General features: G+C 47.0%; 1 protein-coding gene across 4 annotated transcripts in view; it reads right to left on the bottom strand.

Moving 5' to 3' along the window:
* LOC134932872 (uncharacterized) overlaps nt 1-14,199 on the bottom strand; it is a 423,538-nt gene that overhangs the window by 397,866 nt on the left and 11,473 nt on the right. For 3 of the 4 annotated variants that reach the window (XM_063927692.1, XM_063927695.1, XM_063927694.1), the window contains exon 2: nt 10,225-10,386. In XM_063927692.1, coding sequence (XP_063783762.1) covers nt 10,225-10,354 — 130 coding nt within the window. In that variant the 5' untranslated portion in view covers nt 10,355-10,386. Of the gene's footprint in view, nt 1-10,224; nt 10,387-11,103; nt 11,165-14,199 lie in introns of all 4 variants that reach the window. The other variant, XM_063927693.1, reaches the window with a different exon arrangement.

Here is a 14,199-nt window from a genome sequence, read left to right as displayed (position 1 = left end):
ACACATGGGAACAAGCTGCAATTACACAGACTCACCAGCGGCAGCAGACAAGAGTATTCTAAAACAGAGCAACGGGAAATCCTGGCATGCAAGACAACTTTATAAACATAAAATAGGAATGAACCACTACCTGTGGTTCATAAAAGTATCCCCTCCTTAAGGGTGAGCTCCGAGCACCCCATGACACCCACGGGGAACATAAACAGAAGTATAACATGAAATACAGAACAAAACTGCAAAACAGGAATGAGCCACAGCCGTGGCTCATAACATTACCCCCCCCTTGAGGAGGGGTCAAAAGACCCCAAAATTCAGACTATCCAGAACAAGGGATACAAAACAAAAAAAAAACCTGACACACTGGTCTAACAGACAAGAAAACAAAAAACAAGCTGTAGCAACAACTTGTAACAGTGCCCTCCCCTTGATGGTGGCCACTGGACACAAGACAAGGGAAAGAAAAAAAAAATCCTTTTTTTTTTTCTTTTTTTTTATCAAGGCAAGAGTCAAAAATTACTTTTTTCTTCTTCTTCTTTTTACAAAGCTCTTTAGGTCTGACCAAGGTAATTCCCCAAACATTGTCTGAACTGATGGTACCACCCAGCAAGGCTGCGTTCAAATCAGAGACAGGTCTCTTACCCTTGGGAGCTGAACTTTCTGGTAAAGTACTATTATTAGAAGAAGAAGTCAAAAAAGCACATCCTGCAGTCAAAACAACGGGCTGGGACTCTTGTGCCGAGTTTACAGTATTTGGTGGACTCTCAGCAGACAAGACGGGTGACTTAGAGGAATCTGAACCAATTTCTTTGGAACCGTATCTTTTAACAATTGCATCACAGAATGCTAGGGGATCCTGAAGAATGGGATCTTCAGCTTTCATTAGACTGGTCGCCCACTCAGAAGGCTCTCCTCTAAAAGAATAAATCAGATAGAGCCCAAGGTTTTCTGAAGTGATGCCCAGAAATGGTCTAGACAACATAATAGTGTAATAGTGTTTGAAAAGCGCCAGAAATTGGGCGAAGTCCCCATCAAAGGTTATGGATGTTGAGATATCAGAGTCAGGATCTGTTTCCTTCTCATCTGACTGACTGGAGTGCTTTGCTAGGACCTGGTCACTATTGACCTTACTCGAGGCTAAGACTCTCTGAACCCCACCCGGGGCTGAGACTTTCTGAACCCCACCCGGGGCAGTGACTTTCTGAACCCCACCCGGGGCAGTGACTTTCTGAACCCCACCCGGGGCAGTGACTTTCTGAACCCCCCCCCCCGGGGCACTGACTTTCTGAACCCCACCCGGGGCACTGACTTTCTGAACCCCACCCGGGGCACTGACTTTCTGAACCCCACCCGGGGCACTGACTTTCTGAACCCCACCCGGGGCAGTGACTTTCTGAACCCCACCCGGGGCAGTGACTTTCTGAACCCCACCCGGGGCAGTGACTTTCTGAACTCCACCCGGGGCAGTGGCCTCCGGGAACCCCGCTGGGGCAGTGGCCTCCGGGAACCCCGCTGGGGCAGTGGCCTCCGGGAACCCCGCTGGGGCAGTGGCCTCCGGGAACCCCGCTGGGGCAGTGGCCTCCGGGAACCCCGCTGGGGCACTGGCCTCCGGGAACCCCGCTGGGGCAGTGGCCACCGGGAACCCCGCTGGGGCAAGCACCTTGGATTCTTTAACTGGGACCGGGCCGTTGGCCTCCCTGACTGGGATCGGGCCATCGGCCTCCCTCTCTGAGTCGATAATTATCGAAAGTTCTCCCGGGACTATGACTTCCGGGACTTTTGCTGAAGCAATAACGTTCAGATCCTCCACTAATGCTATGCTTCTTAAGTTCTTTCCTGGGGAAGCGACTTCTAGACCCTTCTTTGGGGCTGCGTCTCTCGAGACCCCACTTGGGGATATTACTTCAAAGATCCCTTCTGGGGTTTTGCTTCTCGAGTTCCCCTCAAGAACTATGGTTTTAGAGACCCTTTCTAGGGTTGCGCTTTTCAAGTCCCTACCTGGAGTAACAGCTTCCGAGACCCCTTCCGGTATGGACACCTGAACTATAATATTTGATGTCCCTCTATAAGCTAGGGCATCGGGTACCGCTCCAGCACTCTGGGCATCGGGTACCGCTCCAGCACTCTGGGCATCGGGCACCGCTCCAGCACTCTGGGCATCGGGCACCGCTCCAGCACTCTGGGCATCGGGCACCGCTCCAGCACTCTGGGCATCGGGCACCGCTCCAGGACCCTGGGCATCGGGCACCACTCCAGGACCCTGGGCTACGGGCACCACTCCAGGACCCTGGGCATCGGGCACCACTCCAGGACCCTGGGCATCGGGCACCACTCCAGGACCCTGGGCATCGGGCACCACTCCAGGACCCTGGGCATCGGGCACCACTCCAGGACCCTGGGCATCGGGCACTACTCCAGGACCCTGGGCATCAGGCACCACTCCAGGGACTTGCAACTCCGCTTCCACAGGGACCTCAAGAGAGGAGAGAAACATTCTCTTTTGATTCCTGAATCTATAATGGGGCTCCCTTGCCCAAGGACCCCAATTATAGGACAGAGAGCTTTTTTGTGTGGGTTGTGTGACAAGTACCTCTGCCACAGTAGAGACAGGAGTAGGTCTTGTATCATGACTCAACTTGGCCAGAGGGCAAGACTCGTCACCACACTTTGGCTTGCGCAACTCACAGGTCTGCAGATAATGGCCTAAACCCCCACAATATAGGCATAAGTTTAAGTTTCTGCGACGCAGACGCTCCTCTTCTGAGAGCCTGGGCCGCAGAAAACTTTTAAACCTTTTCTCTTCAATTAAACCAGAGGATTCTCTTGTCACCATACTGTGGACAAGAGTCTCTTTAGAGATAGATGTACTCTCAACGACTTCTGGCAAAATGAGCAAGATTTTAGTCAGAAGGTTTTGCAGTTGCTTTAGGGATTGCTGCAAAACTTCTAGTCGCTCTGGTCTCAAAGCACTGATTACAGAGTTCAGGGCTGCGAGAGATGCCTGCAGGGCTTGCATAGTAGACATAGGAGGATTTAAAACTAGACAAGACAAGACAAGACAAGACAAGGCAAGACAAGGCAAGACAAGACTAAATTTTGCTAAACAAAACAAGACTTTTTTTTTTTTTTTAAACACCGGACTGGATTCTAAACACCGGACTGGATTCTAAACACCGGACTGGATTCTAAACACCGGACTGGATTCTAAACACCGGACTGGATTCTAAACACCGGACTGGATTCTGCACACTGAATTCTAGACAAGACTGGATTCTAACACCGGACTGGATTCTAACACCGGACTGGATTCTAACACCGGACTGGATTCTAACACTGAAATCTAGACAGGACTGGATTCTAGACTAGACACTGGACTGGGCCAAAAAAGAAAAAAAAGTTTTATTTCTTTTTTGTGGTATGGCTGGTGATACTGTTAGGTTCCTGGTGCTCAGAACAAGGGAGATGTTCATGAAGTGAGTCCAGAGCACCAGGACGTAACGCTGGGAAAGGGGAATGGAAAGGGAATAGCCCCTGGCGCCCTAACTCTGTTGTCTCACCCGTGCTATCGGAAATCCCTTGCGAGACTATGGTTTCTTGAGCCCTTGGCAGCCACGTTTGAAGGGCGGATTATGTCTGCCCAACTCCGGTGCCCCCCGGTCTTAATGAGAGACAAAGGGAAATCCGAGGCAGAATGATAACAAAAGGACCTCTAACTAAGCAAACAGGCCAGGGGCTACAAGCTAACTAAAAACCTAAAGTATGTGCGGAGAAACCGCCAAAGGAAAAGAACAACAAAGGAAATGCTGATCACACGCCGACACAATACCTTTGTGTACCGGCGGTGACAGCATAAGCAGAACCCTCTGCAAAACACCAGGGACAGAAACAATAATGGAATACCGCGGCCTAGGCCAACGGATGCGGGAGAGCCGCTACTCACGGAACCGGTATGAATACTGGCAAACGGACAGGAACTTCTAATGCTGCCGACACCGACTCTCAGAACTGGAGGACAGGCAGAATCCCAAACGACAGACCGGTGGACACCAGGAAGCCAGAAGACTTGACCAGGGACAGGCAAAGCCACTGGAACTCAGGGCAGGAACGCCTAACAGCAGGACACGGGATCAGACACAGGAATCGACAAAGGGACTGACACAGGAATCGACACAGGGACTGACAGGAACCAGCTCAAACTTCAAGCAGACTGCAAACCAAGGAATATCACCAGCATCTGTGAATTGCAAACAGCCAGCATATAACAGAGAGGCCTAATTAATAATCCCATGCAGCTTCCTTGTTGCATGACTCTAAACTGACAAGATGCAATTAGCAGCCAGGTGAGGCTGAACACATGGGAACAAGCTGCAATTACACAGACTCACCAGCGGCAGCAGACAAGAGTATTCTAAAACAGAGCAACGGGAAATCCTGGCATGCAAGACAACTTTATAAACCTAAAATAGGAATGAACCACTACCTGTGGTTCATAACACACGCAGACTGCTGTCACTATTTAAAAGGCAAATTAGTTAAGTGCCATAAAGTCAATTCGACTCATGGTGGTGCTGCCATGAACAAATTTTGATCTTCAGTCAAGCAGCTCAGTGTTGATAGTGTGGGGTACATAGTTGTTGTGATTGTATCAAGCCTTGTCGCTGCTGGTCGTCTCCTAATACCCAGAACAGAGGTGCAGAGACTAGTGTACTGGTGGTTTTCACCAGGGACCCCCGCAAAGAGGTTTTGGATTTGCTGTGCCCAACACTCAGGTCGTGGTGCTCTGTCTGGTTACCTGTGCGGGAGCTAGTATACACTGGAGCGGGAACTGATAATGTGCTGTGAGGTATAGAGTAACTAGGTCTGAACTGCATGGGGATCTCGAGTACAGGGAACAGGCAAGAAACAGCACACCAGATGGACAGGAATCAGGAACAGAATTTTGCCTAGGAATCGCACAAGGAAGCGCTGAGGCTATAATGCTGGAGTCTGGTTTGGGAGCCTATACAATTCCACTTGTCAGTACTCAGAAACTCCTTTTTATAGGAAGAAGATTCAAATTAGCTGCCAAACATGTCAGGTTTTGATGTGTCTGTTCATTTACATTACAGATGGGGCGCGTGTACCCAGTGCCGGTGCAACACGCTCAGCCAGGTCAGCAATGCAGGGAGGCTCCAAACTACAGAGGCGCTCTCCCTGCATTGCTGCTACAGTGTCCGCTGCTGTTGCACCTGTAAAACTGACAGGCAGCAGCAGAGCAGCACTGTCATTGCGCCTCAGCGCAGTTCCCTTCATGTTGCTGCTGCTGTAGATAGGATGTTTTCAACCTTTTACAGTACAGTAGCAGTCTAGTAGCTGAAGCTCCGCCCGTTCTGCAGGCCCAGCCCCCTCCTCAGCCCGCATCTCCCACTGGTTTTGGTAAGTTAAGGAAAGCTTATTTTATCTCCCCCTTCTCTGATCTCTGCACTTGCTGTTCTTCCCATCTCTTTCCTTAACCAAGTGGTTTCCAAACTTTTTTGAATCACGGCACCCTAGAATATCAGAATTTTTTTCACGGCACCCCTAAGCCAAAAATTTCTTATTGAGAAATTTAGAAAGAAATATTACATTAAGTAGATTGCGTTTATATGTCTTCCTTAGGGTTCAGTTGTGTGGTGAGGGACAAGATTTGCTTCTGTTTGGCCACATTTTATGACTGGCAGCCACCAGCACTGGTTTTGCCTATTATATTGACCATGAATAATTTGAATTGGTCCTGGACCACCAACCCAGGGCACCCCTGCAAGTGTCCCGAGGCACCCCAGGGAGCCACGGCACACAGTTTGGGAACCTCTGCCTTAACCCCTTCATGATCTCCTGTTTCCCACCCGATTCCTCAATGCACTGCTTCTTCCACTCCACTTCCTTCTCTGTCAGCTCCACGCTACAACTTTCTGTGCCTGTCTCTTTAATTCTTCTATTGTGCGCGTGTGTGTAAGTGGTGCTACTATTGTCTGTGGGAATTATTTGCGTAAGCAGCATTACTATTGTCTGTGAGGCATTATGTGTGTAAGTGGCACTACTATTGTCTGTGGGAATTATTTGCGTAAGCGGTGCTACTATTGTTTGTTGGCATTATGTGTGTAAGTGGCACTACTATTGTCTGTGGGTATTATGTGTATAAGCGGCGCTACTATTGTCTGTGAGCATTGTATGCGTAAGTGATGTTTCTATTGTCTGTGGGCATTGTGTAAAGTGCAATGGAATTTGCTGCGCTATATAAGAAATGGTTAATAAATAAATTGTGTGCGTAAGCGGCGCTACTATTGTCTGTGGGCATTGTGTGTGTATGCAGCGCTAATATTGTCTGTTGGCAGGGGTTAAATTGAGCCAGAACGGGGCGGAACTGCGTTCCGTCAGTTCCACTTGGAGATGGAACGCAGTTCCGCCTCCTCCGGCTCACCTAACCTGATGTGTGCCTGGTGCTGCAGGGAGATGCCGGGCGACCGCTAAGATTGTTTTACCAGCGGGCACCCAGCTCTCTCTCCACAGCTCTCTCTCCACAGCGGAAGCCAGAGGCAGGAGCTCAATACTGAGATCCGGCTTCCGGTTCTGTCAGTGAGTGTGGGGGCTAACTACATGGGGGCAAACTACAGGGGGCAAACTACAGGGGACAAACTACAGGGGGGCATTACTACTGGGGGTCAAACTACATGAGGACTAAACTACAGGTAGACTAAACTACTGTGGTCTTAACTGCAGGGGCATTACCACTGGGGGCATAACTACAGGGGGCTAAACGACTGGGGGCTAAACGACTGGCGGCATTACCATTAAGGCCATTAGTACTGGGGGCACTGAGGGCATTGTAAAGGGAGCACTTCATAATGGGCATCACTCCTGGTGACATAAGGGGCACCACTACTATGGGCTCTATATAAGGGGCACTACCACTGTGGGCACTACCAGTACAGTGGACATTGTATAAGGGGCACTACAACTGTGGGCATGGTAAAAGGAGCGCTACTGCTGTCTGCATTATGTGTATTATGGGGTGCTACTACTGTGGGCATTATGTGTATTAGGGGTGCTACTACTGTGGACATTATGTGTATTAGAGGTGCTACTACTGTGGTCTTTGTATATAAGGGACACTAATGTGTGTCATAACATGAATAAGGGACACTACTATGTGGTGTAATGTTAATAAGATTGTGCTACTGTGTGGCATAATTTTAATTGTGGATACTATTGTGTGACCATGCCTCTTTCTTTTTGAGACCATGCCCCTATTTGGGGTGCACGCCTATAGTGTGTGCAATACCTTTCTTGCATGGGCATCAGGGGGGGGGGGGGGGGGGGGGAGTTCCATTACTTCTCTAGAACCACTTTAAGCACTGTCTGTTGGCATTATGTGCATTAGTGGTGGTAATATTGTCTGTGGGCATTAAGTGTGTAAGCAGCGCTACTATTGGGGGCATTATGTGCATAAGCAATGCTACTATTGTCTGTGGATATTGTGTACGTAAGCAGTGCTACTATTGTCTGGGTGCATTATGTTCATAAGCAGTCCTACTATTGTCTGTGGGCATTATGTGCATAAGTGGCCCTACTGTTGTCTGTTGGCATTATGTGCATTAGCGGTGCTAATATTGTCTGTGGGCATTATGTGTGTAAGCAGCGCTACTATTGTCTAGGGGCATTATGTGTATAAGCAATGCTACTATTGTCTGTGAGCATTGTGTGCATAAGCAGCTCTACTATTGTCTGTGGGTATTATGTGCATAAGCAGTGCTACTATTGTCTGGGTGCATTATGTGCATAAGCAGTGCTACTATTGTCTGTGGGCATTATGTGTGTAAGTGTCACTACTATTATCGTGGGCATTATGGTGGTCATTCCGAGTTGATCGCTCGTTATTTTTTTTCCGCAATGGAGCGATTAGTCGCTAATGCGCATGCGCAATGTCCGCAGTGCGACTACGCCAAGTAAATTTGCTATTAAGTTAGGTATTTTACTCACGGCATTACAAGGTTTTTTCTTCGTTCTGGTGATCGTAATGTGATTGACAGGAAGTGGGCGTTTCTGGGCGGAAACTGGCCGTTTTATGGGTGTGTATGAAAAAACGCTGCCGTTTCTGGGAAAAACGCGGGAGTGGCTGGAGAAACGGGGGAGTGTCTGGGCGAACGCTGGCTGTGTTTGTGACGTCAAACCAGGAACGAAACTGACTGAACTGATCGCAGTGGCAGAGTAAGTGTCGAGCTACTCAGAAACTGCAAAGAAATTTCTATTCGCAATTTTGAGAATCTTTCGTTCGCAATTTTGCTAAGCTAAGATTCACTCCCAGTAGGCGGCGGCTTAGCGTGTGCAATGCTGCTAAAAGTAGCTTGCGAGCGAACAACTCGGAATGAGGGCCTATGTGCGCAAGTGGCGCTACTGTTGTCTGTGGGCATTATGTGCGTAGGCAGCGCTACTGTTGTCTGTTGCCATTATGTGTGTACGGTGCGCTACTATTGTTTGCGGGCAGTATGTGTGTAAGGGGCGCTACCATTGTCTGTGAGTATTATTTGCGTAAGGGGCACTACTACTGTCTTTGTATTAATCATGTTCATTGCCAAAACAATAGGGGAGGCAGTGACATGTTTTCCTGTCCTGTGTCAATCAAAAGCTGCTCTGAGCATGGGACGGGGCCGTGCCACGGACTGTAATACTGCACTGAAAAAAGGAACAGGGAAGGCAGTATCACATCTGCCTCTCAGTGAGGCAGCTTTGATAGCTGATGCAGGGATGGATTGGGAAGGGGGCGTAACACGGCCAGAGACAGATTAACAATGGGGCGGGTGGAACTGCAGCACCAGGCCCCCCATGAAAATAGGCCCAGACCACAAGGATCTGCTGGTAGACATTGGTGACAAAAATTGGCCAGCCCTGTGCATCTACCCAATCCATAGCGCTAGTGGAGCACAACTGATGGTTTCCTCTTGTGTAGCTACTTATACCTGATCCATTGAAAGTCACTTCCATTAACCGCGTGGTCCAGGTTAATGGAAGTAACTTTGTCCACCTCTGCCACCTATCTGATACCAGCAGCCCCCTGCTGCTGTATAGGCCGGGGCTGCCGAGGTGGACTCTTGTGACGGGGGGTCTGCCTCAGTAAGCTGTAGCTGAGCGGGTGTGCAGAAAGGAAGCTCAGATATCACTACAAGTAACATGCAGGCATGGAGCCCCAGCATGGTCCCTGGAGGAAGTGCCCACCTGTCTGTCCTTTAGTGCACCTCATATCCATTGTATATACAGTAGTATTAATCTACTGTATACACTGATAAACCCATTAAAACCTTTACCTTTATTATTTCCTACAATTGTATGGTGTGATAATTTAATGTGTTTAAGGATTACTTATGTTACATAATGTACAATGATTAGTACACTGGTCTTTCTTATGGGATAGATCACACGTTACAAATTGTCCCTAAACTCCATGGATTGTCCCACATATTAAGTATGAAAGATTTCCCCTGGAAATTTCCTACCTTTTCTGCCTGAAGCAGCAGCTGAAATTGTAATTTTCTAATTGTTTAAAATAAAAGACAAATCATTATTTTAAGTATTATTAGGCATTATACATGTAAGGGGCACTACTACTGTGGGAATTATGTGTGTAAGCAGCGCTTATACTGTGGGTATTGTGTGTGTAAGGGGTGCTACTAATGTGGGCATTATGTGTGACCACTGTGTGTCGTATGTGGTGTAATGTGAATCGGGGCACAATGTGTCGTGTAATTTGAAATACTATTTTGTGTCCACGCCCCTTCCTTGTGATACCAGACCCCTTTTGTGCAGCGGAGGGAGGGCGCAAATTTATAGTTTGCAGGGGGGCGCTGAACACCCTAGCACTGGCCCTGTGTGTACCTACTGTATGGAAGCCACAGCCACCAGTAACTGCTGGAAACAAAGACACCACATTCTGGAAAGAAAGCCAGCCATTGAAGGTGGAGCAGCTGGCTAGAGACACTCACTGCACCGGGTGCCACTGATCACTCACCAGCGTCCGACCCGCTGCAGACCCAGAAGGCCAGTGCCACCGGACCAGACAAGTGAGCACCAGGTTCCGGCATGCTGTGACACAGCCTCATAGTCTTTGTTAGATATAAATTTCAGATAGAGGCTTCATTTGCTGATTAGATTAACTTAAAGTAAAATAAAAATTCAGTACCAGTTACGCAACCATTTAATTAATAAGCAACTTACTTTCAAGAAGGATCCTCATATTTGTGCCTTGGAACAAGTCATGTAGGATATTATTGACATGGCCATTAAATTCCAACAGACGCATATTTATCCAGGCTGTAAACCCATTTACTCTTGTTTGCGTGGACATTGTTTTTCACTTTGACAGTTAATTCAAACTCCCTAAAACAAATCAAATATATATTTTAAAATCAACATTATTATTACTACTATTATTTTTATTATTGCTACCACAATTTTATATATGTAGACAAATGTTCCCTTCCCAAAAAGACAGATACATAAATTCTAGATAGTGCTGGAACTCCCTAAATTTGGGATCCTCCAAAATATAATTGAAGAGGTGTGTGACTACACCCATGTGAATCTTGGAAAACTTAGTATAGCTCTCACCAAAGTAGACTATAGCAGGGTGCAAGGCAATTCTCACATCAGCACAGTTGACACCATGATCTTATATAACAGAGCCTAGAAGCAGGAAGATTGGTGCTGGGTGCAGTTATAATGCCGGCTGCTGGGATCCCAACGTTTAGGATACCGATGCCAAAATCCCGACAGCCGACAATGCTGGCAGCTGGAATCCCGGTGCACCAGGGCTATTCCCACTCGTGGGTGTTCACAACACCCATACAGTGGGAATAGATCCTGTGGCAAGCGCAGCGAGCCTGCAAGGGGACTCTTAGCGCTCGCCCTGCTGACGGTATTCTGGTGGCCGGGGTGTCGCTGTCGGGATATTGACAGCCTGCATCCCGCCCGCCGAGATAAGATATGTACTGTAACCCCTCCAGACACCCTGCATGTTGCAAAGGGTACAGTTAGAGCAACAACATGATGCCTATTTGTACTTGTGCCCCAAGGAGAAGCACCAATAGCACAGACCTTGTTATAGCTCTACAGCAAAGTTCTGAGCAGAGGATCCATGGTGAGTCCTATAAGTGACCTGTAAGAGAAATGCAAAAATATCTGCAGGCAACAGAAGCTACATTGTTTATCCAATTTTTGTGCAGTAAACTCAAAACGCTGACCAAACAGCTGCTGCATGAGCTAGTTTGTATTCAGAACATTGTATGTGAGCAATGATTTAAGCAAATGGAATGTCAAGAGTGCACCTGTAAGTAACAAATGGGCCTATTTATCACCATCCGCATCTTGGATGTGGATGTCATGTGATAAAATCGGCCAAACTTGCACTGCGATAACTGGTTACATCACAGGGATGTATCAATTATCGCAGGCAGGGACAGAGCTTGCGGTCAAGCTCTGTCCCTGCGATGTCTCTTCGCAGCATCATCAGGGTATTTTCGTAAAAAATACCCTGATGTCATGTGCCACCCCTGCCGCTATCGCTGCCACCCAGTGGAACCCCCCATCGCGAAACACCCCCCCCTTCCCCCAGCAGACTAATATACTCACCTGTCCAGGGAGCCGGTACGTGCTGCTTCTGCTGGGCTGCCGGGCGCCAGATCCTGTGTGCTGCGGTGACCCCCGGAGCTGTAAAGTGTGCTGCCGCTTTGCAGCGTCACTTTACTGCACCAGGGTCACATTGCAGCATATGAGGGACCGGGCGCCCAGCAGTGCTCAGCGGAGCAACGGACACTGGCTCCCTGGACAGGTGAGTATGTTTTTTGGAGGGTTTACTTTTTTCTTTTTTTAACAGTTTGATCAGCTTGTGTGTCCATCGGACACACATAGCTGATCACTGGAGCCGAGACCAACTCAGATTTCTCTGCCAAGGGCAGAGAAATCTGGGCAGATGCCTGCCTAATGCAGTGCCGCCCTGTGATCTCGCCAGCCTGAGCTGGCGAGATTATCACAGGGCACACTGCTGTATTTTTTTATTAGTAAATCTGGTCAGATTGCATTTCCCATTATAAGTATGGGGAATGCTATGTGGCTTACTAAAAAAAAGTGAATTAAAGGGTTTGGAGCAGTTTTTCATGAAAAAAAAAATACATTTAGGTGATACTATAATAATGTGAAAAGGGTGTGAAACACCCTTTTTCACATTATTTTAGTAAAAATAATGTTACTAAATAGACCTCAAAGTTTGTTACAGATGTGTTACTTAAATGAAAATGTTTCTGCATATACTACTGGTCAAAAGTTTTAGAACACTCCCAATTTTCTAGTTTCCATTGAAATTTATGCAGTTTAATGTCTCTAAGTACTCTGAAATGAAAGCAAAGAATAAATAAACAATTGGAGATAAAATAAATCATAGAATCACTTTGTTCAACAAAATGTTATCTAAATTTTTGTTTCAAGTAGCCACCTTCTGTAGCTATAACCTGCGAACAAATTTGTGGCATTCTTTCTACAATGGAAATCAAATTGTTCAGGGAGCTCTACCCAACACTGTTGCAGAAGTTCCCTCAAATGTGTTGCACTTGTAGGTTTATCTTGCTTTCACCCTTCAGTTCAGTTCATACCAAATCAGACTGATGGGGTACAAGTCTACAATCTATGCAGGTCTTTACATGATTTGAATCCTTCTGGCTTGTTCTTTTCCTCAAAGGTAGTTCTGACACAGCCTGGAGGTATGTTTTGAGTCATTACCTTGATGTAACCCTAAAAAGACGTAGACCAGAGGGTATAGCATGGCTCTGCAAGATGCCGCGGTAGCCCCTTTGGTTCAGGATGCCAGTCAATCTGTGCAAGTTAGCAACTCAGGATCCTGTCAAACAGTCAGCTCAAAGTCTTCTCTTCATAGTTGAATTTGAGACGTCTTTCCTTCCATCAGTGTTAAGCAATGTTTGAAGTTGTTGACCTGTGAGCCACCTATCATGCTCGCTGATGTTTCTCAAAAACATGTCTGCTGATACGGTTGTAGCTTTGGGTCAGCCAGACCTCTTTCTGCCAAAGTTTCCTCCAGTTTCCAGGTGCATTTTATGGGGTAATCTATTGAACTTGCACCATACCTCCCAACTTTCAGCAGGGCAACAGCAGCTGTGGTTTTGCATAGAGGGGTGTAACCTGGTGGGAAATGTCATTCCACAAGCTACAGCCCCTCTTTTTGTCATACTGGGGGCATGCCCAGCACTCTGGAAGTTGCTGGACATGTCCCCAGTCCCTCTATCCAAAGAATAGATGTCACGCACATGCTCATGAAATTTATTCACCACTTGCTCTATTAAGCAGAACAGTGGGTGAGCGTGGGCAGTTCAGTTTGGAGGCATGCTCACAGACGCCTCGCAGACCTACACTTTTAAGTATTATAATGGTCTGTCTTCCTTAATTTGTTTATTGCCTTTTTTTAGCCATTTTGATACTTTTTGCAATGCAATATTTTCAAAATGTTTCAAGAAGATGTGCTCCGACTCCCGTGGTTTGGTTTGTTAAAACCACCCTCTGTGTTTTGTTTTGTTTTCTGGTTATGTCAAAACTGTGCTCATGTGTTTTGGTTATGGATCTGTATATAAATTGTATGTATACATATATATATATATATATATATATATATATATATATATATATAAAATCATGTCTTGTAGGGCTGTTTTTGTTCCTACTGTATTATTGTCCTCAATAACATTAAGTTCTAGTCAATTTTCACCACCTCACAGTTCACAATGTTGTTTACCATTATTGTCCAAAGGCTGGCTGGCTAAACTTAGTAACTGTCAGATCTGAAAGGGCCTGTGGCTCCGGTTTGGAGTTTTTAGAAGCTGGCTGGACTGTTTCTTTAAACAAGAGTCGAGCTGGACGAATGAAAGTTTTTTTCATAGGTTTCGTCAAATGGACAGAACATCACGCTGCACAACAGGCGGAAGTCAGAGTCAGTTTTCCAGAAGGAGGAGCCCTCGGGGAAGCACTATCGTGATATGGTTGACAGAATTGCTCCAAAAGGATCGATGACTGCAGCAATCAAGCAATGAGGTTTTTAGGCAGACTGTGGTGCACTCTCTGAGGTAGACAAACTGGGTTGGCTGACGCTGCAGAGAGACTGGGTTTATACCACTGGGATGGGCAGACAAC

Source organism: Pseudophryne corroboree, chromosome 6, assembly GCF_028390025.1.
Source record: "Pseudophryne corroboree isolate aPseCor3 chromosome 6, aPseCor3.hap2, whole genome shotgun sequence".
Lineage (NCBI taxonomy): Eukaryota > Metazoa > Chordata > Amphibia > Anura > Myobatrachidae > Pseudophryne > Pseudophryne corroboree.
Note: the sequence above shows the minus strand (reverse complement) of the source record. Positions and strands in the feature narration are given on the sequence as shown.